This window comes from Maylandia zebra, linkage group LG7 (assembly GCF_041146795.1).
Source record: "Maylandia zebra isolate NMK-2024a linkage group LG7, Mzebra_GT3a, whole genome shotgun sequence".
Taxonomy (NCBI): domain Eukaryota; kingdom Metazoa; phylum Chordata; class Actinopteri; order Cichliformes; family Cichlidae; genus Maylandia; species Maylandia zebra.
Genome location: NC_135173.1, coordinates 61,382,142 through 61,410,053, shown reverse-complemented (window position 1 = coordinate 61,410,053; position 27,912 = coordinate 61,382,142). Strand labels below are relative to the sequence as shown.

The 27,912-nt window shown below is 39.5% G+C and overlaps 1 protein-coding gene across 1 annotated transcript; it reads left to right on the top strand.

Annotated features, from left to right (window-relative positions):
* Positions 1 to 7,479: 7,479 nt before the first annotated feature.
* On the top strand, positions 7,480 to 27,094 carry LOC101486000 (LIM/homeobox protein LMX-1.2-like). The gene is made up of 7 exons (XM_004572826.3): positions 7,480 to 7,771; positions 8,666 to 8,852; positions 18,806 to 19,038; positions 19,215 to 19,390; positions 20,378 to 20,455; positions 23,128 to 23,194; positions 24,643 to 27,094. The coding sequence occupies exons 1-7, from the start codon at positions 7,654 to 7,656 to the stop codon at positions 24,864 to 24,866; spliced, it is 1,083 nt and encodes a 360-aa protein (XP_004572883.2). The 5' UTR covers positions 7,480 to 7,653; the 3' UTR covers positions 24,867 to 27,094.
* The last annotated feature ends 818 nt before the right edge of the window (positions 27,095 to 27,912 follow it).

Below are 27,912 nucleotides of genomic sequence, written 5' to 3'. Positions count from 1 at the left end.
GAAAAGGACATTAAAGAAACTGCTGGACATTATGAACAATGCTGGGCATCCTCTGCACACGGCCATAAACAATCAGAAGAGTCTGTTCAGTGACAGGTTGCTTCTCCCCAAGACAAGAACTAACAGACTTAAAAACTCCTTTGTCCCACACGCCATCAAACTGTTTAACTCCTCCCTGGAGGGGAGAGGGAGGGGAAACAGGAGGACAAAGGAGGGGGGAACAACTAAGCTGTAGTGCCTCTTCACCTCACTGTACAATACCTTGTGCAATACTTTTTGTAAATAGTCAACAGTGCAATAGACTCAATACTTGAAATGTGCAATTCACTTGTATTTTTATTTTTTATTCCTATTTATTCTATTTATCCCCTTTGTATATTTTATTTATATTTGTCTCTGTATTTATATATGTGTGTGTGTGTGTATATATATATATATATAACAATTCTGTAACTGTAACTTCGGTCGTTGCTGTGCTTTTTGGAAGTCGAATTTCCCAGAGGAACCCACCCGAGGGATTAATAAAGTTCTATCTTATCTTATCTTATCTTATCATCGCCTGGTTTGAGCAGGGAGTCAAGGAGGCCATTTACGTGAAAAAGGAAAGACCATCTCTGAATCGTGGAGGGGGCCTAAGGGTACATCTTTCGCCATCTTACAATGCTGTGATTGCAGCCATTCCCCAACTCTCTGTGAAATGCCATTGATTAGTGGTCTTTGATCAATGAGCTTTGATCTGTCATTGTTGATCAATGGTCATGACAATTTGCATATTAATGATCAAGGAACTGACCTCCCAGCCCATTGTTCCTTCAGTAGTGCTAGTTTCAGTCATTGTGCAAATTTACTGTTTCTAATACTGGGGAAACCTGCAGTCAGCTGAGAATGAAAAAGTGGTTTAGATGAGTGATGAAACATTTCTCCCACTGAAAACGCTACGTCCAGATGAACAGAATCAACTTTTGGGGGCAGGAGTTGCTTGGTCCTGGTTACACTGAGAGTGCAGGATCAGAAAAATGGTGATGTGCGTTGATAAATGAGAATAAACAAGCTGTTCTCCACTCACCCCTCCAAGATGTACTCTTAGTAGTACGAGAAAAATACAAGAACAGTCTGACTACATTGTGCCAAGTGTAAAGTTGGGTGGTGGTCAGGGGTTATGGTGTGGAGGTTTTTTTGTTGCTTTTTTCAGGAGTTTGGCATAGTCCTTTAGTTACAGTGAAAGGAACTGTTAGAACTCATAGAAGACATTTTGCACAATTTCATGCTAATTTTAGGAAAACCTCTGCACACCTGAATCAAACGACAAGTGCTTAGAGAAAGAAAATGTAGAAAAACATAATATAATAACATAACTGCTGCTTACCACTGTTTTTATTCAGTTACAACATTTCTGTCTGTGCAACCTTCATCGTTTACAGAGAAAAGCACAATTTCATGCTACTAAATTTGTAGGACGGGTTTGGTGATGGCCCCTTCTTGCTCCAACATGACTGCACACCAGTGCACAAATGAATCAAGGTCCATAAAGACATGGATGAGTGAGTCTGGTGTGGAAGAACTTGACTGGCCTGCACAGAGTCTTCACCTCAACCCAACAGAACACTTTTGAGTTGAATTAGAGCAGAGACTGTGAGCCGGGACCTTTCATCTAACACCAGTGGGTGACCTCAGCAATGCGGTTCTGGAAAAATGGTCAAAAATTCCCATAAATTCCTAAACCTTGTGGAAAGTTTTCACAGAAGAGTTGGGGCTATTATACATGTAGAGAGTGGATAGAATGGTAAATGGCCTGCATTTGTATAGCGCTTTTCTAGTCCCTAAGGACCCCAAAGCGCTTCACACTACATTCAGTCATTCATCCATTCACACACACATTCACACACTGGCGATGGCAAGCTACATTGTAGCCACAGCTGCCCTGGGGCGCACTGACAGAGGCGAGGCTGCCGAACACTGGCGCCACCGGGCCCTCTGACCACCACCAGTAGGCAAACACGGGGTTAGTATCTTGCCCAAGGATATTTGGCATGCAGCCAGGAGGCAGCCTGGGATCGAACCACCGACCTTCTGATTAGTGGCTGACCTGCTCTGCCACCTAAGCTACAGCCACCCCATGTTAGAAGTCATGTTAATCTCTGCAGATTAAGAATGGGATATCACTAAAAGTGAATATTTTTAGCAATATTGTGTATATGTTTAAGATGTATAAAATTTTTCTCAGTCAGTCACAAACTCCATTGTATATGTTTTTGTAAAACTAATTTCAAGACTTTTCAAATGTATCTGAGTTTTCTGAAACTGAAACTATGGAAATTTTCATTTTCAACTTGTTTTTCTTTTCATCTTTTTTTCTCAATTTTTGGGGAATTCTTGTCTGGAATTTTTGTCATTATGCTGAAGCTTCTCATCTGAAAAAGAATAACACATCCATGTTTTCTGAAAGCACAGAAGACAAGTGTTTGAGGGGCAACAGATAAGTCCTGAAGGCTTAATTAAAGATTACCTCATACTTCATAGGTAATTAGCAGCACAGGGAAGAAGAGAGTTGACAGGATCTACCAACCCCCACCTTTTTCCTGCCGTACAACCCCCAATCTCTTGCACCTCATCTATCCCTTTAAAGTATGAGGAAATCACCTGTGAAATGCACTTTAGCCCCCATGCAGCCATCCAGCACAAGCCATCCCCCATGGATCCACCAGGAGAGGCCAGTCCCCTCCCCCAAGAATCACAGAGGACCAGGCCCCAAGTGAACTGAAGAGAGAGAGAGAAGAGCAGAACAGTGTGAGATATAAGGACACCCCCCCCCCCTCCCCCTTCACCATGACACCTCCAAGCTGGTGAAAAGAAGGATTAGTGATTTGCATTAAAAAGGACAGCAGGTGGAGTAGGGGATAGCAAGTTTGGGGGACCAGTGACATTATTGCCAGGAGATCACCTGGTAGTGGAGATTTACCAGCTTGGAAGCAGTTATGACGTTTAATTGTAACGGTAATAAAGGGGAGGTCTGAAAGTTTAATGTTATTATAATCTATCTAATTCTATCCAAGCGAATTATCTTATAATATATTTTACTGTATTGTACATTTGTTTTTATGAAGAGTGAAAAGACTGATTTGGGCTCTTTTGTTTTTCCAGTAAAACTTAATAATGTTGGAGTCTAAAACCATATGGATGTGGTTTGAATGGGATAATTGAGAAAAATAATAACTTGGGGTAAGGCTTTAATTTTAATGGTAGCTATTCACCCTAATAATGTGATGGGAAGATTTTTCCAGCATTTCAGATTGTTATTAATCTTAAATTGCCATATGCGGTAATATACCGTGCTGTAAATCGGGCTGATGTACATCGAACGACCAGCTGGTGTCAGATGTTGTGGGACCTGCCTTTTGGCAAAGCAGTTGGCCGGAAATATTCGAGATGGGGCTTCATCACACCATCGCTACTTACCAGGTTAGCAATTAAATGAAAAATCAATGGAAAGGCACTATCAATTTTGATGCTAAACATTTTTCTTTATATGTCAGGTTATTTATTTAGTATGTGATGTGTGTTTGTTGATGGAGAGGGTGTGGGAATGTTAATTTGGTAGAGATCACCACCTCTGGTCCTTGGATTCCATTGTCCAACAGATATTAGATTTTTCCCTTCTGTAACACACCTGAATAAAACTAGGTGGTTCTTTAACATCTTGTCATGTTCTGTGCATCCCTGTTAACTACCCATAAATTTACCTCAAAAATTGCAATGCATTTTTTCAATAGAATAATTAAAACTTAGTGGCAAGACTTTGCATATATTTTAAAAAGCTTTTGTTTTGATGGTGATTACTAATACTAAGTGAAAAACTGAGTTGTGCTAAAGTGTAGGGGGGGGGGGCTTTAAGGTCTTTTTTATTTGCTTCAATGTACATTTGTGAAATAGTTTTGGCTTATTTTAAGTGCATATTTAACCCTTTAAAGCTGGTTGGAGCGGGCACGCTCTGTTTTGCGTAACTATTTTTAAACCCCGGTAGCACTGCAACCACGTAAGCTAGCGCAATAATTTTTTTGCATATGAAACCGGAGGAGTTGTACTTACATCTTATGCCATCAGCTTGTCCTAGGTCACAGTTTCCTTCCAAATATAGCTTTGCAAAAACTGCATAAAAAGCGCTTGCAGCAACAAAAACATAATATTCCAGAAACACGCTTTGCCGATCCGATCAGCTGTTCGTAATACTTCCTACGTTGGAATAGACGTCAGCGCGAACTTTCGCACGTCCGCCATTACTTGCCCAAATCCGGAAGTGACGTCATTTTCGCGGAAATGTCGTTTTTTACCATCAGGGCCTCATGAGCCTAGACTGGTGTTTTTAAAAGTTATCTTTGACTTTATGACTTTCTGTGTCGTTTCTGGGATGCTTAGGACAAATTGCACTGCTGGAAATAGTTTATTTTGATGCATATGCTGCTTTTTTGCAAATTTGCACTATAATATTTATTTTCATTTTTCCTGCAGTATATAAAAATTGGTGTATTTCAAAATTAAAACTATGAAGACACTCAAAATAAATTTCCTGTGGTGGGAAACTATTTTGTGCAACTTTTTTGTATTTACAGTTTTGAGGTATAAGCCTCTTAAATTTCTCTAACTAGAAATATATGTTAAAAAAAACAAAAATGATTTTTAATTTTTTTGTAGTTTATTGCACTTTTTTGCAATTTATGTAATTACTATGGACTTAATGCATACATATTATTAGAATTTGGGCTATAATGGTTGTATTGATGTATAGCAACTTGAAATGCTCCCAAAAAATGGCACCACACCATGTAAAAATATAATATAAGCTCTGAGGGACTTGGTTCTATGGTAGGTCTTAAAGGGTTAAGTTTCAATCAAATCAGAATTGTTGTCTGAGTAAAACTAATTTAGCTGTAACAAATTAGAGTAATTTGTAAAACTTGTAAAACTTGTTACTCTGTCTGCCCGTGTGTTCCCTCCCTGACAATTTGGCTCAAAGTTCAAAAAATGTAGTGTACAATAAAAACATTTGAAATATATTTTTTAAACTTTACTTCACATAACTTGTCACTCTTTGTCACACTTTTTTTCCACATGCAATTTTTAACCACATGGTGTCAGGATTGATCACTCAATGGTGGGGGGCTATATATTCTGCCTTTCAGGAGACCTTAAAATTCCGTTTGAACAATAATGTGAGATTAAAACCTATTTGAGTTCCACTAGGTCTCAGGACAGAGTTGTCTATACTTTGAAAAGTGCTATCCTGAGGAATGGTAAATGGACTGCTTCTTATTTATCACTTTTCTACTCTGAGCACTCAAAGCACTTTACATAACTTGCCTCATTCACCCCAGCACTTTTTCCATGCTCTTTCTACCTAGTAGTGTCTATCAAGCATTCACACACATTCATACTCCGATGGATGCATCAGATAGCATCTCCTATAGTATCATAGTATCTTGCCTAAGGATATTCGGCATGCAAACTGGAGTAGACAGGGATCAAACCACCAGCTTTCCAATTAGTAGGTGACCTGCTCTACTACCTGAGCTACAGCCAGGATCATTTAAGTAATATTTGCCAGTGTGTGAATGTGTGTGTGAATGGGTGGATGACTGGATATGTAAAGCGCTTTGGGGTCCTTAGGGACTAGTAAAGCGCTATACAAATACAGACCATTTACCATTTAAGTCATATTTGCCAATACGCAAATATTATAAACAAAAATGTTTAAGTGGCAAAAATACTTATCTACTTATCTAAACTTTTCTTTAAACCAAAAAAAACCAAAACATATATTTTATTTGCAGGCAGTAGGGTGGCACAGTTAGCCCTGTTGCCTCACAGCAAGAAGATTCTGACTTCACCATCTTCAGCTTCATCCCACAATTAATTAATGGGGTTAGATTATTTGGTTGTTCTAAATTGTCCATAGCTGTCTCTATGTGATAGTCCTGCATCAGACTGGTGACCTGCGTACCCCGCCTCTTGCCCTTCGGTAGCCAGGATAAGCTCCAGTGAGCCTGTGGATGAGATGTGTGTGTGTGTGTGTGTGTGTGTGTGTGTGTGTGTGTGTATATATATAAAATGTAAGAAATTAGTTGCACATATCTCATGAACCTTGCATGAATTTAAAAAAATCTATTAATCTGTACAGAATGTTGATCTATGTCTGCACAGCTGAACAACAACATTTTTAAGATGGCATGGTTTACAATATTAAGTGGTGGAGCCCAATGTTGTATTTTTTTTCACGGGGTCCCAAATTCCTGGCGGCACCTCTGCCTCGGAAAGTTTTATTTGGTCGGTGCTTGTTTATTTCAGTAATATTTTACTAAAATTGTCTTATTTTAATTAATCCTCCGCCGTGCTGAGGCTCAGTATCAAGCCTGACCTGCTCACATCCTTCATTTGTCAAAATGATTTTTCCCCGATAGTGAAAGCTTCCTCCTGCTCTTCAAATATCCTGACGCTTTCCACATGTGACAGTGAGGGCTGTGCGAACAAAATCGCACACAGCTGACACAAATCGTTCTTTACTGCGCCTCACATAGTTTGTATGTATGACAATATGCGACGTTATATGACTATTGGTGAGATGTATTTCATATGCCAAACAAAAGTGAACGTGTGCGTGTTTTTGAGAGCAGGCTGTGGATTTATGGGGCATCAGGCTACACAGATTTAAGGAGAATTCATCCTGACAATCTGCTCCAAACCTGTCTTTCACGTGAATAGATTACCATTAGGCATGGAGACGTTTAGAGCTGTCACGTGACAGGGCACTAAACGCCAATTTTGCATATTTAATAATATGGATAAGAAATAGTTTCAGATAAAAATTGTAGTCGTTATGTTACTCGGGTTGTAGACTCAGTTTTGTCAAGTTAGCATTTTCATTCAATTTTAGTATTGCAAAAATATTTTTGATATTGTCTCTGTTTTTATATTGCAAGTTGATAACACCAGCTAGGAGTATTTTTATTTATATTATTTTTATATTATATTTATAATATAAATATATTATTATATTTATTGTTGCATGTATGTAGTTACTCGTATTTACTTTGAAAGCTTGATTGTAAGCAAGAGCGAGAGAAAGAGAGATATATGGTTGTGTTAAACTGCACATATTATAAATGAGTGTCACGATGCCCCGTCTATTATTTGTATTTTGAGTTTAATTCGTTTGTAAACAATTAACGCAAACTAATTCATTTTTTGTGGCCACCACCATATGTGGGGTGTCTGCCGACTGATACAGTTGTCGCATATAAACAACACAGTTTGGAAAGGATTGTTCTTTCCTTCCATTGTGTGCAGGCGGATCTATCCACAGCAGTGCCAAGAAAATGCTGTGCCGGAGAGCATGGGTAGGCTTCATATCTCTGCCGTTGCCCAGCTGTATAGAGAGATCACGGCTGAGATATCAAGTTCAGGGGTGCTTGAGAGTTTCAGTGCAGACCTCTTGACTTACAAGAGGGGGAAACTTGTTGAAGGTTTCATCTTTGCGACCATTTATGTGCTCTTGATTTTGCCCATATTTTACTCTCAGGCAGCAGAGACTGTAGATGGGAAAAACGAGCCACAGGCCTGGATCTCACGGCTTATGGGAATTGCAACAAGTGTAGCTATTATATGGAGAAGCGCGAGTCGAACAGCAAGGCTAACTCCACTACCTATTTAAAGATGTTGAATGACTTTAAAATGAAGGATCAACTGCGGAGCGATACCAGTTCTTTGGATGGTAAGATCGGTGAGTTTCTTTTTTGCCTGCACAACGGGATGGTCGGCTTTCCCATCTCCTGACAGGTTTGGAAGAGTGTAAGCTAATTTTGCAACGCCTTTGTTTCTGTGTCTGTCCAGGTTCGAGACTGTGTTTTCAGTTTGATATTTTTATGATATTATTATGGCTACATGTTCCCCACTTGATTTTATGAAACATGTTTGCTGCTACGACGCATAATTTCTAACATAAAAAGTCTTTCAAATTACGTTGTTATATTTCATGCTTCTGGGGCAGTTTTGTGTAGTCTTGTTGTTTATTTTATTTAGTTATGTTTTATGTTGTTGTTTTCAAAATTATGTTTCGGTTTAAAGAGATATGAATAATCCCTGTGTTCATTTATGGCGTACAACACTGAAACTCTCCCACTAGTTTTCTCAATAAACCTCTAAGAGAATTCTTTAGTCGTTATAAAAATATAAGTAGTGTTTAATACGAATATATAACCCCAGCAGGTTCTGTCCTCTTTATTCACTCAGGCGATTCTCTTGATTTACTGAAACGAACCATTCTAGGGAAAACGTATAAATAAACAAGAGAAGAAATTCATTTTTTATGTATTCGCAAAAAAAAAGTGAATTTATTTTTTTGTTACCAGGTTTGCAGATTTTTTCCAGTAAAATGGACATATATTTTTTGTGTGCGTACATGATGACCTCTATATTCCAGCAAGAGCTTTGTGACATGCAGGTTCGTCTGGGTAGCGCTTTATTTGGATGACTTGGACAGTTAACAAATAATTCATATTCCCGAGTTACAGGGCTATGTGCAAATCACAGTCGCAGTTTTGGGAGCATTCTCCCCTTTTACATCAGCTGTAGCCTTCTCGTTCACGCCGCTCATGTCTGTTCTGTTGTCAATCAGGCGCTGACTTTCGACAGCAGGCCGTGTGTGAGGGCTGCGCGCAGATCATTTCAGACCGTTTCCTGATGAGGGTCAATGGCGCGTCCTGGCACCAGAAGTGCCTTCAGTGCGCTGCGTGCCAGCAACCGCTCACCGACACCTGCTACTTCAGAGACACAAAGCCGTACTGCAAGAGCGACTACCAACAGTAAGAACGCTTCTCTGTATCCATGGACTTGGCCTCTGTGGGCCCAGTCAGCCAGTGGCTCAAAGTAAAAGAAAAGAGTATAAATTGGGTTGTTTTTGTTTATTTGAAGGCGCTTTTTATGCAAATTTAACCTTGAGCACGTTTTATAATCTGGCTTTTTTGTTGTTGTTTAGTCCTAGCACATTGGTTAGTGCGTGAAAAGAAGGAAGTGCTTTTCTGTTTATTTTTTACGGGTTACATTTTTCCATATGCACCTTGACTCCTAAAAGATGTCTTATTTATTTGTTTTTGAAAGGCGTTTATTCTTGATTCATAAAATAATAAATATTAAAATTTAACAATTCCATAATTAATTGTAATGCTTCCAGTAATTTTATTTTAAATGGAGCTACTGGCATCCCAGAAATCTCTTTAATACAGTTCTAAGTATCCACTGTGGTGCATTGATGTAAACGTTCTTTTAAGGAGTTAGAAATTAAAGTTTAGTTATTACCTTATTTGGAAGATAGAAAATAAAAGAAGAAATTGATGCGTGTTATCATAGGGGTCTGTAATCTTTGTTATCAAAAGATTCATTATTTAGAAACTTTCATCATAAAACGTCTGTATGGAGCTGCCTTAAAGGAAGATAACACAGTTTAATCAGGTGCCTCTACTCTTGTCTAGAAATGCCACTTACCCTGCCCACAAAGGGATTTGTGTCTCTTACAGGGATCAAACTGGGGATCTTCTGATTGTGAGGTAAATCTGTAAACCTGAGGTATTAGTAAACCTATGGAGCCACTACTCTGTCATCTGTGTAAATTAATCATATTGAAAGTAGCTTATTGGGACAATTTGCTGCAGATGTCATAGCCCATCTTTGATGGTATCTATGAAGTAAGGATTCATGGATTCAGAGTAAAGAGCTCAACTTCACTGGCAATAACTGAAGCAACTGAAGCAATAACAAATGCACTAGACATACACACATATATATATATAGGAGATTTCTTAGCATTGATACTTGACAATAAAATCAGTTGGAAACCTCATATCAGACATGCTCGAAATAAATGATCAATCAATCAATCAATCAATCAATCAATCAATCAATCAATCAATCAATCAATCAATCAATTACTTGAACACCTTACTGTGAATGTCTTCGTGCACCACCCGTCTAAAGCAAATGGCAGTCTAAGTGTCTTTTCTAAGATGACATAAAGATCGAACTGCTCACCAGTTGTGAATTTGCTCTGTTTCTTTTATCTGCACATGGACGGTTCTCACCAAATGAAGCGTGGTTTCTCTGAAATGTCTTTCCACAATTTTCTTTTTTCAATTAATGAATTAATGTATTTGTTGTTGTTTGCAACTTCTCACAACAGGTTAAGCATACCAAACAAAGACAATTTTAAATAAACTGTATTATTTTCCTCTGTTACTTTTTCTTTTGGAATCCAGACCTGGGGCCACTCAAAACTAGCCTTTGATGCATTTCTACTAACATTGCTATTAAGGTTCAACAAAATTAAGAGGATAAGGCATCAGGTGACAGATGTAGGCTATGAAACACATTTTAATTGATACCATTTTTTCCTTTGTTTTATTTTTTAATACTTTAAAGACAGCATATAGGCTACACATTTGATAAATAATTAATAATTAGTTGCACAACCATTGTTCATTTTCATAGTGAAAATAATGTATTTTTGTTGAAGCCACTCAAAATGGGTAAAAGAGCTGAATGTTGTTGGAAACCTGCTGGTGGCATGTATCACAAAACTATTTTCAGGATTTTTTACTGAACATACAAGAGTCAGTAATCGCACTGACTGTAAGAGTTTCAATAGAGCATTATAATAAACCCAAGTGGGGACTGTCCCTTGAGAGCATTGTTGACCCACTATTGATCATGTGCCTCATCACATGCAAATAGGTGTGAAAAGGGGTGTGGGTCATTATCAGCAGAGGTTTCAGGTGAAACCACTGCCTTGCCTCACCCTATCATATGCCCTTGAGATCACCTAACGCAAGATGTGAGTGGACATTAGGGTGGCTGGGAAAAGATCTCAAAATCGCATTGTAGTGACAGACAGTTGTTGTCGTAAGCCCTCTGTTCAAAAATGGGAATTCACACTGGACATAAATGGCTTACTTTACTCCTCTTTCAAACCATTTGTCTTTTCTGTCCAAAATTTGAACATCGGTATCCTTGAAAAATTAAATTTTATTGTTTAAATGCAGATGGACAGTTGAGTCATGTCCTGTCGAGGTGGCTCTTTTATGCTGTGCCATGTATTTATAGTGTGGCTCATTGCAATATAGAGGTCTGAGCACTACTTGCTGCACTTCAACGCAGACACTATGTTGTTTAGCTTGTCTTTGGGAGTTTTGTCCTTGGGATGAACCAATTTTTGTCTGAGGCTGTCACTGGGTGAGAAGTGCACAGGGATGTCATGCTTTAAGAAAATTCTCCTGAGTTTATCTGCTAAGCAAAACATGGCAATGTTGTTCTGTTTGGCTTTCTGTTTCTCGCTAGTTGGTGTCTGACCTTCTTTTTTATTCATCTTTGTTGATTTGATGAAAGCCCAATTGGGATAACCACATGTTTTAAGAGCTTTCATTAAATGTGTGTGTTACTCCCACTATTTGTTGTGTTGCTGGAGGGGGAATCCTGCAGCTTGGTGGTCTTGCCTGTTGTATTGAGGCGTCTTCCAGACAGGAACAGCACACTGATAGCGGGCTGACTTACTGTCACATTATCTCTATATGGGATTTTCTTTGGGCCTGTCTGCTCCTCTTAAAGCACCATTGTCCACTCTGAAGGTCACCATATCATCTGAAGGTCTTCTACAAGATGTGACTACAGCACTATAAACAATCTCTACTGCGATCATCACCGAAACCAAGCAGGTGATCTGCAAATCGGCATCAGTGATGACTGAGATGCTTGACTATAAGACAAACGAACACAAGGTAAATGGACTGATAGCGCTTTTCTTCTCTCCTGGAGTACTCCAAGCACTGTATACAACATGCCTCATTCACCCAAGCACTTTCTTCTATACACAAGTGCAATCTAAGCAACATTCACACACATTCATTCATGCTCCGATGGAGCTAACTTGGGGTTACTATCTTTCCCAAGGATATTTGGCATACAGACTGGGGGAAGCCAAGGATCAAACCACCAACCTTCCAGTCAGTAGCTGATCTTCTCTACCACCTGAGCCACAGCCACAATGTCATGTAAGGAATTGTGTGATGTAATTCAAGTAGGCAAAAACAAGGTGATTGATGATATCCCGAATGGCGTCATTGACAAGTGCCTGGAAGACAGAAAGAATGTTAGTCAGTGAGTTTGTCATGTATTTCTCCATGTCTTCTTTTTCCAGTTTGGATAAACTATATAAACTGCTGGTGGGCAAAGGTCCACTAGGATAAAGGTTGATAGCAAATTGATAGTTGATAGTAAATTCTGTGAGGAGGAAGAGAAAGAGAGACAGGGCTTTTTTAAAAATACTTCATCTAAACAAGATACACGGGGTACTGAAGCTAGATCGGGCAAGACACTTCACCCGTTGCCTACTGGTGGTGGTCAGAGGGACCGGTGGCGCCAGTGTCCGGCAGCCTCGCCTCTGTCAGTGCGCCCCAGGGTGGCTGTGGCTACAATGTAGCTTGCCATCACCAGTGTGTGAATGGGTGAATGCCTGGATGTGTAAAGCGCTTTGGGGTCCTTCGGGACTAGTAAAGCGCTATATAAATGCAGGCCATTTACCATTTACCATTTAGATCAGGTGGAGATGGGGGAGGCTAAGAGGAGAATGATGGATAGTATTTTTCAAACAGAATTGATGACAGTGAGTGCTCCAACCAGAAATAAATGGTTTTTTTTCTCTATTTAGTGTTGAGATTATTCTCTCTTAGCCATGAATGACCGAGGACGAGAGGAGCGAGTGGTGCAACAAATAGATAGAAGCATATTTGTTCTGTGTGGTTGCCTTACACAGTGGGAGTTGCCAGCTGGGTTTTGTGAGTTATGTTGAGTAGTCTTTTTCCATTGAGAGCAGTGACTTGGAAACACTTATAGGGCGGGGATTCAAGCGAGGATATGATTTTAGTTCATCATTTAAAGTGCATAGGAAAGCTCCATGAGGGGCCTTTTACTCCAATCCCATGTCTTCTGCCAGAATCCAAAGACCAATAGACAAATGGCCTCAGGGAAAAAAGCAGAGGCATTGAGGTTTGAACCCTTGTCAAAAACACTGCAGAACTTAGCAAGAAACTCCTCACAAGAGAGATGGGTTAGTTTTTAATACAGCTTGCGCCCATTTAACAGCCCAGTCAGCGCTGTCACATTAGAAAGAGACAAAAGACAGACAGACAACACAAAAAGCAGTGTTTCAGGTAAAGTGTGTTTTAAATATGTACTGATTTGTGTCATGAAATTACCTCTTTGTCTTCTTACTGCTACAGCTGTTTTATTAATGACAAGCCGCGCTGTTAAAGCAGAAAAATCTTTGTGTGACAGTGTAACATCAAGATGACCGGACATTTAGATGGGCTTGTTGGAACTTGTTGAGCCAGACTGGGGACGGCGGTTGCTGCTGGTGTTGGTTCCGGATTTGCTTTTCCTTACCTTGCAGTGGGGTGTAAGAAATCTCTCCTTCCACGTACAGTTGTCTACCTCCCCCCCACATCCCTCTGACAACTGTTACAGCAATGGTGCTGTATGTGTGTGGTTTTCTCTCGCTCCCCTTTCTCTGTTGGATTTGTCCTCCCTCTGACAGCAGGTGTTTCTCCTCATAGTTGTGGGCACAGCGTATAAAGGGGAAAAAGAGGAGAGCAAACAAAGCTGTTGGGCCTTTCAAAGCAGTGTGCACACCGTGTGTGGATTTGAGAGGACGATATCGTGTTACTTCCGTTGGAGATGGTGTCTAAATAGTGTGTTATATCACGGAGTCGGTTGTAGACGTTACAGTTTCCTTTCAGATTTTACTTCCCTTTTTCCTCTTCCTTTAGTTTTCCTGGGAAGGGATGTGACTTCAGGTTGGAGATTGTTTTAAGTTCTAGTTACTTTTATATTAATGAAACAAATAATAAATAATAAAGTAATGAGAGCACATGACACATGAGCTATAATGACTTTATTTTTTAGTGTCACGGTTCTGGGTCCGTTGGACCCAGTATTTTGAGTTCATTATGTTTTGGTACTTTTGCATCATGGATTTTCCTTTATGTTTCTCTGGTACTTGGTGTTTCAGTTATCTTGGTGTTTTTCTATATTATGATTTATGATCTGATACTGTTGTGATTATGATTATCATTTAGTAGCCTTTGGTCAGTGTCAAGTCTGTCTCTGTCTAGTCTGTGTCTTAGTAAAGTGTGTTTTGTTTCCTGTTTTACTTTGAAGGTTCTTGTTCTTGTCTGATGTTAGTATGTGCAGCTTTGTTCCCCCTGTCTCGTTAGCCCTGATCTCTCCCAGCTGTGTCTCCCTCCTGTTGCCGATTTCCCCGTTACTACCCTGCGTATATAAGCCCTGTGTTTTCCCATGCTCAGTGTCGCGTCGTACCATCAGTTTATGCCTGTGTGTTCTTGGTCTCAGTGTTCTGTCCTCACTTTATGTTTGTTTTCCTGCCAGCAATAAAGCTGAGGTTTTTTGAGTTACATTCCATTTTCCGAGTCCTGCATTTGGATCCTCATCTCTGCCTGGCCGCACACAGAGCCTTGACATTTAGGGCTTGGGGGCAGTTGTGTTATCCAGAGGTTGGTGGATGAGGTTGATGAGATAGTTCCAGTCGCCTCTTCGTTGCTATTTTACCTGCACCTTAGACATTGAGGGTTTTCAGGGAGAGGCCAGCAATCGTATTCTCATGTTGCATCTGTCCCCTCAATTTTATTACCACTCTAGTTTTCACACAGTCATACTCATTTACACCTCATACACTCACATACAACACATGCACAAAACAGTCGACCTTGAACACTGTCAAGTACGGAAGGGATGAGGCGGGTCTTCCTACACCACTGCTTTTTACACCCTGTCTGGGGTGGGGACATCTACCAGAGTCAGTTTAGGGTTCTGTTCAATTTCGTTTTCTATTCTTCTTCCTTCCATCTTTCACCAACCTGGCTCTAACCCACTGTCAGCTCTGGCATAATACTGAATCAGATAATAATGTGAATAATAAAATGAAATAAAAATAGATAGATAGATAGATAGATAGATAGATAGATAGAGGGAATTATAAACATAGAAAACTACCATTAGTGCAATCACGCAAAGTCCTCTTCAGTTCTTTGTGGCCTTTCAGTGCTAGAGTCAACTCTTTGGTGGAGCTTTAACCCATTGGACCTGTGCCCTATGCTTCCAGCAGCTTAATAAGCATAAAGAGGTACAGGATTAAAGAGGATAAGAGGAGAGGAAAAAGAATGAAGCAGTAAAAACAGACTGTGTGTGTTCCTTCACTATTGTCTTGTTTGTTCTCCCTCTTCATGGAGCTGGGTGACCTAAAAGAGGAGGTTGGGTGGATGAGTGGGTGGTGGCTTTGGGTGGCAGCTTGATGGACTTTTAATTAGCCAGAGTAATCAAAAGATGTCTATGAAGGAGGCAGGGAAAATAAAATCAGTATTCAGAGAATGGATTTGCTGTTTGTTCAGCGAAAGCTCAAAAATTCATAGTAAAGCCTAGAGATTCTCTAGAAACTCACTTCAACATGTTTTTAGCATGGTAATGATCTCAGCTATCAGTAGAGCTATCGGTGAAAAAAGGGAGTAGGAGTAGTGGAAAAACCCTTTTGTCATTTCTGTATAATATTAAACAAAAGTAAATGTGTGATTCTCACAATATGGATCTTAAAAATAATTTTTATATTCCATATATGACACAGACTCAAAGTGTTTTGGTATAAAAAAAAATGAACCCTTTGCTTTTGCCTGCCTCTAAATCTAACTAAAAGCTTGCAAAGAGAAAGACGTTTTCACTCTGCCTTTCAAAGATGACACATTGCACTGTATAATACACCATGGGACTTATTTTTCGAGTGCCTAAACATACTTACTGATTCCTGATGATACTTGGCAAGGCGAAACAGTATATAATGTTTTTAAAGTTGTTTATTTATTTTTTTTTAATGCAATGAGTATCTTTGGGGTATTTCAGAGGAAAGAATAAATAATATTTCCCCATCATTCACAATTATTAGGGATGTAGACTAGTCTAACCAACCCTTCTTACACTGTATTTTCCACACATTTCTTTCCAGGCTTTTATTTTACTTTAGTACACTTTGTTTACAGCATATATGAAAGCCCACAACAACTGAAAAACAAAAGGTTGTGAAAATTACACGTTTAGGTATAAACAAGGATTTAAACTGTTGCAGTCTATGCAAGCTTGAAAAGTTTTGTTTTTTTAAAGTTGCAGAGAAGCTGTGGTCTCTCACCCCAACCAGTTGCAGCAGATGGCCGCCCCTAACTGAGCCTGGTTCTGCCAGAAGTTTCTTCCTGTTGAAGGGGATTTTTTATTTCCCCACTGTCACAAAGTGCTTGCTCATAGGGGGTCATATGATTGTTGGGGTTTTTTCTCTGTATGTATTATTGTAGGGTCTACCTTATAATATAAAGCACCTTGAGGCGACTGTTGTTGTGATTTGGCGCTATATAAATAAAATTGAACTCAATTGAATTTTAATTTCCTTTACTTATGCAAATTTATCTGTTAACAGCATTGCAAACATTCTTGGTGAGTTGTGTAACTGCTCACACTATTGATAACTCAGTGAATCAAGGTGTTGTGTTCGTTTTTTTGCTGAGAGTAGTTCAGGAGACAATCTAGCAATTATCAGGCAGTTAAAGATTTGGCTTGCACAGCTGTGGACTTCTCAATGTCAGGCAGTCTGCACGTGGAGAAGTGAAGCACAGTTCATAATTCAAAGCATATATTAGACCAGGGGTGGGCAATCTCAGTCCAAGAGGGGCGGTGTCACCGCAAGGACTGTATTAGACACATGACAACCGGAAATAATTTTGATTGGCTATTGATGGGGAGGTGCCATGGTTTAGACTTGATTTGTTCTCCTTGGGGTCCTTCCACATGACAGCAGTCATTAACCTCCAGTCAGGGATCTTGTCCTGTATGAAAAAAAAACCCTCCCTACCTTACAGTTGTTACCAGGGATGTTTTATTTTCATGCATGAAAATGAGCACCCTGTTATCATACACCCAAGGGCAAGCAGCCCTTCCTGTCTGATAGTGTGTTCTGTAAGCATGTAGCAATTTACCTTCACTCAACTCTTTCTATCCCTCTTAGTTATCCCTTCACACCATGGGGTTAGTGCTTATATCCATTTAATGAGGAGTGTATCAACTTCAGCAGTGCGTGGTCTGAGGTGTTGTTGCAGGGGAGATGGATGCAATTGCATGGCATCTGCAATCACGCCTCTGCCGGCATAAAAAGCTGTGCTGTCTGTTATGTTGTTGTTGTTGATATGTGTCGGGCTGTGAGCGGCGGAGCTGCAGCCGACTGTTGTTGTACAGCGACCAGGAGAATAAAAGTGTTAAATAAAGAAATGCTGAAAACCATGAACTCGTCATCGGGCCTGTCGTGGTTCTGTTACACAACTCTATTATGAGCATACATTGCAATTACAGTGATTTGAACCAGATTGTGGTGTATTTTTATTTGTTAATTTTACTAGGCAATGTCTTATACTTTATATACTCTGTCCATCTTTTTTTTTTTTAAAGAGCCTTGATGGCAAATGTTCTTCTCACTTTCTGAATTGACAGATGGTAAGACAAAGGTTGAAAGAGAAGATCAATGAGATATGGGGAATGGGAGAAAAAACTATTGAACAGAGAAGGATAGTGTCATTAGAAAGGAACAGTGCAGCTGTCCAAACTCTTGTGTACCTGCCTAATGCTACCTCTTTCCTCCTCTCCCACTCTTTAACTCTTTTCCAAGATTCAGTTCTTGCATGCCCCCCCCCTCCCACACACACACACACACAGACACGGGTGAATGAGGCAAGTTGTATAAGAACCAGTCCAGAAGCTCATGTGCTGTTACCACAAAGATACCAATGGTAACTAGAACAGACTAGCCCTTTATTGTCATTGTACAAAAACCGTCTCTCAGAGCAGTGATACCAGATCCTACAGCAACTTGTATAGCACACTAGTCTCCTCTGGTCTAATCAGTTTTCCATTAGACCAGAGGCTCATAGAGAAACAACCAAAAGAAAAACAAAACTACTGGCCTCTAAGATTGGCAAGCTCCAGTTATTGTTAGCAGGACATGAACACACCCATGAAATTTAGACTTGGTTGTGATTCAGTGGAATCAAAGGTAACCGACGCTTCCTGTGACAAAAGTTAGCTGTGGCTAAAAGTAACAGAAAAGTAACACCAAAACTAGATTCAGTTTTTTTAAATCTAGGTGTTACTTTGGTACCTTAATTAAAGTAACAATTTCTGGAAAATTATCCACCAAACTTAGTGTTTTGTGATTTAAAAGCCACAGAGATCCTGTAAATTGATAAATAACTTTACACTTCAGTGGTAATGGGATGGTGAGAAAACTGTAGAAAGAAGACATTTTAAAGAGAAGCCTCTTGTGTTTAAATACTGTTGAAAACTGTTGTTTGAGTACGCCAGTTTGTAAACCCATTCAAATGAAAATAATCGGTGAAACTATCAGGTTTTTCAGTGTGACAAATAATTTTTCACCCGAATTTCAATTTGAGCAGCAAAATGTGTTGAATTATGGTCAGAAGGCAAAACAACTTTTATTAGATTTAGCTTGGTAGCTTTTGTGTTTGTGTTATCTCATTGCTCCTCCTCCGCACTCTGTTGGAGGAGAAACATAACTGCTAGAATGATTCAATTGCAAGGAAAATATGTCAAACACAATTTTCCCTAAAAATGCTGCATCAATAACACTGTTCTTCCTTCCCCTTGTGCTCAGGTTGTTTGCTGTGGAGTGCAGCAACTGTCTTGGAAAGATAGCGCCCACAGAGTTTGTTATGCGAGCTCTGGACAGTGTTTACCATCTCAGCTGCTTCTGCTGCTGTGTCTGCCAGCGCCAGCTGTGTAAAGGAGATGAGTTTGTACTGAAAAAAGGTCAGCTGCTGTGCAAGACTGACTATGAGAGAGAGAGGGCCCTGCTCAGTACACTCAGTACAGACATCACAGACTCAGGTAATATTTTATAACAGATTATTAAAGAAAAGAACTGAATCAAAAGGAACGTACCTAATTGATGACTTTATCTAGAAATGGAAAATTCCCATGCAATGCAAAAAACTGAACTCAGGTCAAATCTGCAGCAACAATTAAACAAAGGGATTAATGGAATTATTTGTGTCTGGTGACAGATAAGAATGAGGATGAGGACGAGGATGTGAAATCAGAAAAAACCCTATCAGTCAGGAAATGCAGCAGTGACAGCAAAGAACCCCTAAGGCCCAAACGCCCACGCACCATCCTGACCACCCCGCAGCAGAGAGCCTTTAAGGCCTCTTTTGAGGTTTCTTCCAAACCCTGCAGAAAGGTGAGTAGAGGTATAGAGTATATTATAATTGTATACTGGTATATTTGAGTCAAAAACCACATATCAAGTACTACAATTACATTGCATTTCATTTCTTACATTACATTTGAATTCAGTATCATTTCGTTTATATAGCATCAATGCTTAAGAGCAGTCACCTCAAGTCTATTTTTCTACTATGACTAAGAAGTCATAGTAGAAAAACAGTATTATGTTCTTAATAAAAGTAGCAGTTTAAATATGAAGGAAAAGGCCCCAAGACAACCAGCCAAGCAAATATTTAAAATTATTTTAACACTGAAACTTAAAAATTAGTTCCTCTAGCTTTAACAACCCAAATTTAAAATGAGGAGTTGAATGAATTAACAGTTGAGACTTCATTAAACTTATTAACACATATATGCAAAGAAAATTAATATGTTTAAGCACAAAACCTTACTTATGTTGTCATGAAAATTATCTTATTTCCAAGCAACATTTTGTCATTTTCTTTTCTTTTCTTTTAAAATAGGGTTTTGTCAGTCCTGCATCGACGCTTGAGGGTTGAAACCCTGTAGAGCCTACATTGTAATAGATTATGTTGTTGTATATATGTGTGTGTTTTTATTTATACTTCTGAGCTGGTGTGTCTACATTTGTCCTCTATCAAGGGTGACACTGAGGGTAGTAGAATTTAAAGCTAATAAAAACTAGCAAATGCCTGCACTGCCAGAAAACTGGTTAATGCATTACACAGTTACAGCCCAGAAGAGTTTGTTTAATGGAAGCATGTTGGTTTTTTTTAATGTATTTGTTATAATAAAAAAGTAAGAATACTAATAGTATTAATTGTTTTATTAATATTATTTTTATTAATAATAATAATAAAATAATAACAACGACAACAACAACAACAACAACAACAACAACAACAATAATAATAATAATAATAATAATAATAATAATAATAATAATAATAATAAAATTTAGTTGTGCTGTGATTTACAGGTAAGAGAGACCCTGGCTGCAGAGACTGGACTTAGTGTTCGTGTGGTCCAAGTCTGGTTCCAGAACCAGAGAGCAAAGGTAAGGAGCACATCCCCAAAGCTATAAGCATTTATACATTTATAACCTAGTTTCATAATTTTGTGGTTGTAACTTCTAAGCATTCACATTGTTGAACTACAGTTACAATTTTTAAATTGCTTCTTCTAAGCAAAGATAGTTAAAATGAGCCTTTAGGTGTTTCACAGAAGTCTTAGTCGCTGATGGCCCCCCACATTGCATCCTCTGACAATGGGCCCTTACTGTTTATTCCCAAAAGTCCTTAGTTATGTAATCAGTTTTTCATCAGTCAAGCTTCAGTGTACTGAGAGTTTCTAATCTAATTTGTCTGGCTTGGTGGCATTTGAGAGAATAAACTCATCATAGTCTCACTAGCTACAGGGATTTTACTATTGTCCATCATCGGTCTGATGCAATACTTGCTCAAGTCTAAAATATATCATAATCATGCCGTTTAATTTAACAGCCATTCATTGCTCTTGCATGTCTACTAATTTCTTCTTTGTAAATTAAAAAAACAACATAGTGTTTTAAAAATTCTAGCATGATGAATAGTCTGTCATCTGGTTCCCAATAACCTAGAAGCTTTTAAAATTTTCAAAGCTTTCTTCTGTAGCATATGAATTAGTGTGCATCTTCTCCTTGTGCCCTTGTGGGTTCTCTCGAGGTACTCCGGGTTTCCACAGACATGCATGTTAGGTTCCCTCCTTCCACAAGACATCGACACACACATAGACACAGTGGCTTACTGCTCTCCACATTCGGTGCTTGCTTTTCTAGATTTTTTACATGTATATGTGTGGATGTATGTGTTTTTTACTACTGTATGGCGAGTAGTATCTACTCAGGACCTTCTGAGTTTGGGATTACACTGTGCAAGGAACACTATGTCAGACTATCACCACTTCCACAGGATTCCGGAGAACATAATAAGAACTCCAGGCCTGCAGCAAGCCCAAAAGGAAGTGTAAACAAAGGAGGCAAAAGCGAGGCTGCAGGGTGGGCCCAGTAGCATGGTTAAAGAAAAAAACATTTAAGCCACCGCTCCCGAGTATTTGCTTCACCAACATTGGGGGTTTATGCATCTAGATCAATGACAGCTGGTCTAAAGAGACAAAAGACTGTAGACAGCCAGTGTTCTGATTTGGAATATTTGACTGTTAAATGCAGACCTATCTACATACCTTATGAGTTTACTGTCATCATGGTAACGGCCGTGTATGTACCACCCGATGCTAATGCTAACTCAACCATGGATGAGCTGTAAGCAGTCAACAGAAATCCTGGCCAGATTTCCCCAGGTTTGAACAGTATTTGATTGTGCAACAAGGTGGAAAAATACACTGGATAAAGCCTACAGCAACAAAGGCTCATACATCACGGTACTTTTTGTTGATTACAGCTCCGCCTTCAATACTGTCACTGTCACTCACTTTGTGTGTGGAAGTGGAGAGGGTGAGCAGCTTTAGATACCTGGGCGTCTACATCACAGAGGACCTCACCTGGACACTGAACACCACAAAGCTGGTCAAGAAGGCTCAGCAGTGGCTGTATTTCCTGAGGAGGCTGAGGAAATTTGGTATGTTGGCCAAGATCCTTGGCAGGTTCTACAGCTGCATTGTGGAGAGCACCCTGACCAGCTGCATCACTGCATGGTACGGCAGCACTACTGCTATGGACCTGCAGAGAGTGATAGCAGCTGCAGAGAAGATCACCAGGACTCCGCTGCCCTCTCTGCAGAGCATCTACCATCGCAGAGTCCAGAAGAGAGCTGCCTCCATCCTCAAAGACCCCACACACCCCCAACACGGACTGTTCACACTTCTGCCCTCGGGACAAAGGTTTAGAAGTGTGAACTCTAGAAGATCCCAACTCAACAACTCCTTCTTCCCCACTGCTATCAGACTCTTGAACAGCTGACCTATTTTAACTAGTAATAATAATTTTTGCACATCAGGTCATCTCATGAGCTCATAGCTCTTTTGCACATAAATCTATTTAACACTTCAATTTTTTGCCGTCTCCACTTATTTATTCCTATTTGTATTTAATCTATTTGTACATATTAACCGATACATTGGTACAATATTGTGTAAAAGTCTTAAACTACCTCTGATTTCTTTACATTTTGCTACAAAATGATAAATAGGAGCCGTGATTTATTGAAACATGTGCATACATGAAAATAAAGCTTCAAAACAGAAATTAGCTCACATGAGGACCGCCCAGGAAAGGAAGTCCAAGAGTCACCTCTGTGTTTTGTCTCTATGGCTGTCTGCTTTAGTGGTCTTATCAAGCTCCTATGTGGCCCTGCTTCACATGACACAGTCCTCTTTACTGTATGCTGTAATGCTGCCCCACACTCATACCCGGGCAACTGCTCAATCCATTTGGCAATACAATACAATACAAACCTTTTCCTGAAAACACTTGTGATAAGTGGGAGCTAATTATTTGTTGCAGTTATGAGCTGCAAGTAACAAAGTACCTAAAGTGCTAACTATGTCCAAAAAATATCTTTGAAAGACCTTAAGAACATTGCTTAGAAAAATTACTGGTCCTTAGAACCACAATATAAAGAAACAGCACAAGACTTTGCACAGTATTGCATGTGTGTTTTTGGTTGTGTGTGTGTGTCTGCTTGTTTGCCTGTCAGTCATGTATCAAACTGTTTGCTATTTATTTATTTGCAGATGAAGAAGTTAGCCCGCAGACAACAGCAACAGCAGGAGCAACACAACAGCCAAAGGCTAGGCCAAGGTAAGGATTTATCTTTGTTTGCATTTCCAGTTCCTTTTTTTTGCTACTTTTCTCTAATGTAGCAAAATGAAACGCGCCACCACTGACGTCCTTCTGCGTCAGTGGGGCAGAAGAACATTAGAAATGTAACTGTCATTACAATCTGTCCTTTAGAATTCTAATAACAGCGATTCCAGAAAGCTAGGTGATTTATCAATAATTTGGAGAGACAGCTTGAAATATTAAATTTTTTATTGGAACAATAAAAAGAGTAAAGTCACTCAGCAAACACTCCCAGTTTTGTAGTTTTTAGCACGCCCCATATTGTGAAACCAGAATTTCATCTCTGCTGGTAAATATGGGTTTTTCAACAGCAGAGCTATAAAGCGGGAGCTGAGATTCTCTCTGCAATATAGTTCCACATGGCTAGTGGGCTTATTGCCACTGTGGTCTCACAGTGGATATGAACAGACAGTTTAGATAAGTGTCTCACTGGTTTGGCAAGCACTGCTTCTGTCTGTTCAGGGACTTCCAGCATGTCAATATTGGCATGGCAACAGGGTTTATTAGAGTCGAAGCCGCTGCTGTTAACCAAACGAACTAAGCAACCCAGCAGCAAGCAGCCGGTTGTTTGAAGGTGAGATTAGCAAATGAAATGTTAGGTGAGACATCTTTAAGATCAAACAGCCAATGATAATGATGATTTATTTGTTTCTATGTAAGACACGTTGTTGTACAAGAACATTTTAACATTGGTGTGCTGCTTAAGTCCTGCAGGAGAATAGATCAATAAAATAGAAAAGGAAAATGAAAGAAACAGCTACTTCAAACAAACAGACAATACTGTCATTGTGTTGTATAATATAGGATAAAATGTCAGATCTAAACTGACAATTTTATTTGTGTATTAACCTCTATACGATATACAATATTTACATGTCTTTTCAATATGTCTGGCACTTCTATATTCAGCATCTTTTGCGCAATATATCCACTATCCTTTTCACAAACCCAAACCATCTCAGCTGTGCCTCTTTCTCTCCAGACTGCTCAACCTGAGCTGACACAGTGATATACTAATTTCTGAAGATAAATACAAGTCTAAACAAGTAGTCAAAGAACAGCAAAAAACTTTTGGTGTTAACTGAGGTAGTAGTAGTAACTAAGGAGGTAGAAAGTGAATATAACCAACTGGTAACTTAAAGAAATAAAATGGACATTTACAAGATAAAGGTTTGAGAAGATGTTCAGTTAATCTCTTACTTCTGGTTTCTTTTGTTTGTCTTTCTAAATAAGTTGAACAATTCCCTGCACTTTTTCCAACCTATATTTTAAATAGAACATTGATAATAACAGAACTTTGTTAGCAGCGGCTCAGGTTATGTATAATTTGTAATAAAAGATTATTAAACTCTCTCTACATGGTCCTTTTTTTTACTTCTTTATATCTTCTTCTCTAATTTTGACAGGTATTGACTTCATCCATGACATTGACAGTGAGACCTCTCTGACAAGTCTAAATGATTGCTTCATGGCCACTCCAGATGAAGCCTCTTTACATGAAAGGGTGGGGAACACCATTGACTGTCTTCACTCCATGCAAAGCTCATACTTCTTAAGACACATCATCAGTTTCAGTTCTTCTCAGCCCACCATACCTCCTACCAGGCTGTGGACGGTGAGCCCACAATAGTGCAGACAAAAGGCACAGAGTCTACTTGGCCATAAGACACAAAACAGCAAGCAACTAAATATGACCAAGGCCGACCAAATACACCAGACTAACCTCTATCCAAGGAAAGGCGCACCTAAAGCAGATACTGGACTCCTTTGTTTCTCAAAAGTTGTTTTGTTGCAGTGGGATTGCCTTTTAAGCTATTTTCTTTTTGGTGGACAGGCGGTTAATTAAGATAATAACTAGTTGAGTCCTGTTTCATAGCAAAATGTAATAGTATTGAAAGTGTTAGTTCATAGCCGTGTATGTGTAATTTTACTAGCTGGCTGAAATGAGATGACTGGCTAAGAATGACTGGTTTACTGGTGGGTCAGTGATGGTCCAGGAAGGCATATTCATGTTATCACACCTCTATTGGCTAAGCAATGCCACTATTAGGTATCAGGATGAAATCCTTAGACCCACTGTCAGCCCTTACGTTAGTACAATGGGTCCTGGGTTCCTCCTGGTGTGTGACAATGCTCGGCCTCATGTGGTAAGAGTATGCAGGCAGTTCCTGGAGGATGAAGGAATTGATATGGTGGTCCCAACACTCACCTTTTTAAATCCATCCTCTTGGACATTATGTTTCTATCCATCTAACACTGACAGGTTGCACCTCAGACTGTCCATGAACTCAGTGATGTGCTGTTTCAGAGCTGGGAGGAGATCCCACTGGACATGATTTATCATCTCATTACTTACTGTAAAAGCATGCCCTGATTTTGTCATGGCATACAAACTAATGAGTATCATTCTGAGTTATCGCAATGGAATTTCAACAAAATGGACTAGCCTGCCATCATTTGTTAACTTCAATTTTCACAGTGATTTTGACTTCAGCCCTCTGTAGCTTGATAGTCCATATTACTATGGATACCCAACATGATTTTTTTCCCCATTGAGGTAAAATGTATTTTCAACACGTTCCTTTATTATTTTTTTTAAGCAGTGTATATTTATTGGACAAGAATAATAATGCTCTGTACTGTCTGTGAAGGTTCTCAGTCATCCAGGTCATCGTAGTCAAAGGAGCTTGCAAAGAAAAGCGTCTGGACTTCTTTGTCAAAACGCCAAAACACAAACTTAACAATGTGGTGTATGCTGTACAGTGCAGCGAGGAATGCTCAGACCTCTACATTGGAGAGACCAAACAGCCACTTCACAAGCGCATGGCACAACACAGAAGAGCCACCTCCACAGGACAAGACTCAGCAGTCCATCTGCATCATAAGGATAAAGGACACTCTTTCAAGGATGCCAATGTTCACATTTTGGACAGAGAGGACAGATGGTTTGAAAGAGGAGTGAAAGAAGCCATCTATGTCCACTGTGAGCGATCATCTTTGAACAGAGGCGGGGGTTTACGACACCAACTGTCTGCCATCTATAATCCAGTTTTGAGATCCCTTCCCAGACGCCTTAACGCCCACTCACATCCTGGGCCATCTGACCTCAGGAATTCGCATGATAAGGTGGGGCCAGGTTTCACAATGAACACACCCGAAACTCTGGCTGATTGGGACCCACACCCAGTTTCACACCTTGGCTCAGGCGATTAGAGGATCATCAGGGGGTCCTTTTTTCCCTCTGTGGGGGGTTACTCCCACTAGGTTATATCTGGGACTCTCCACCATTTGACCTTAGAACTGAAGAAGCTTCTCGGATGAGAGGTGAAACGTCTTCAAGCAACTTAAAGAAGTCCAGACGCTTTTCTTTGCAAGATCCTTTGAATGCTCTGTACTAATATTGTAAACATTTTGCAGTTTGTCTGTTCTGAACTAGTTCAACTTAAAGATTTATTGAAGTACTTCAAACAGTGTCTCAGAAGCACAGAGCTTTGTGTTTCTCTATGTGCCGCTCAGTAAAGATACCCGAATAATACTGTAAGTTGTTCTAAAGGAGAAGTTGAGCAAATATTATATTTTTGTTATGTGAAGTATTATGTGAGCCAGCTGATTGATACCCATTGTTGAAGGTATATAGTATTCCATCTACATATACTATTCTTGAAGAACATGCATTTTTGCATGTTAGAATGGACTAAGTTATTTATTTCTCACCAGTATGCACATACAATAAATAAAGAAGGTTCTATTTAAAAAATACAATATCATCCTGTTTTAATCTATTTATCATACTATATACATTGTTCATATTCTGTGTTTAGTGTGACTTTGCTATTTATTTTTTTCCAATGGGGTCAGCTAGAAATGATCAGGGATGCATTTTAAATTTGCTGCTTTACTAAGTGTTGGTACTTAAAATAAACAATTAATTGCCTTGAATTCTTATCTACTTATTTTTTTTATTCCTTGAGAAACAACTAATGCTCTTTTTATTTAAACACATTTTAAGCTATATTGTCAAAGTCATAAAAGTAGTGTAAAAGCACTCTGAGTGCTCAGCAAGGCTAGAGGTGCAGAAAAATAGTCAAATATGCTTGGGGAAGGTTGCTAACTGAGATAAGTGACTTGGAATTATCTGCATGGTAGCCATAATGACAGCTGGTTAAGTTCTTTTAATAATATATTAATAATATATATTTTTTTAAAAATCCTTAAGTACTTTGTTTGTAACCTCCTTTAGTATAGGATACACTGATCCATTTGCTTCCACTTGTCCTTTTCAGGGGCGCAGGGGGCGCTGGAGCCTATCCCAGCTGTCATAGGGCGAGAGGCGGGGTATACCCTGGACAGGTCGCCAGTCTGTCGCAGGGCTAACACACAGAGACGGACCAGCATTCACACTCACTCCAGAATTCCCACCTATGGGCAATTTAGATTGATCAATTAACCTATCCCCACCAACTGCATGTCTTTGGACTGTGGGAGGAAGCCGGAGTACCCAGGGAGAACTGACGCAAACACAGGGAGAACATGCAAACTACACACAGAGGAACCCTGGTCTGATGGTCAAATTAAACTCAGGACCTCCTTGCTGTGAGGCAACAGTGCTAACCACCGTGCTGCCCTCCAGAGGTTCAGACAATTAGGGAGGTGATGCTAAATGGATAGAACATTGA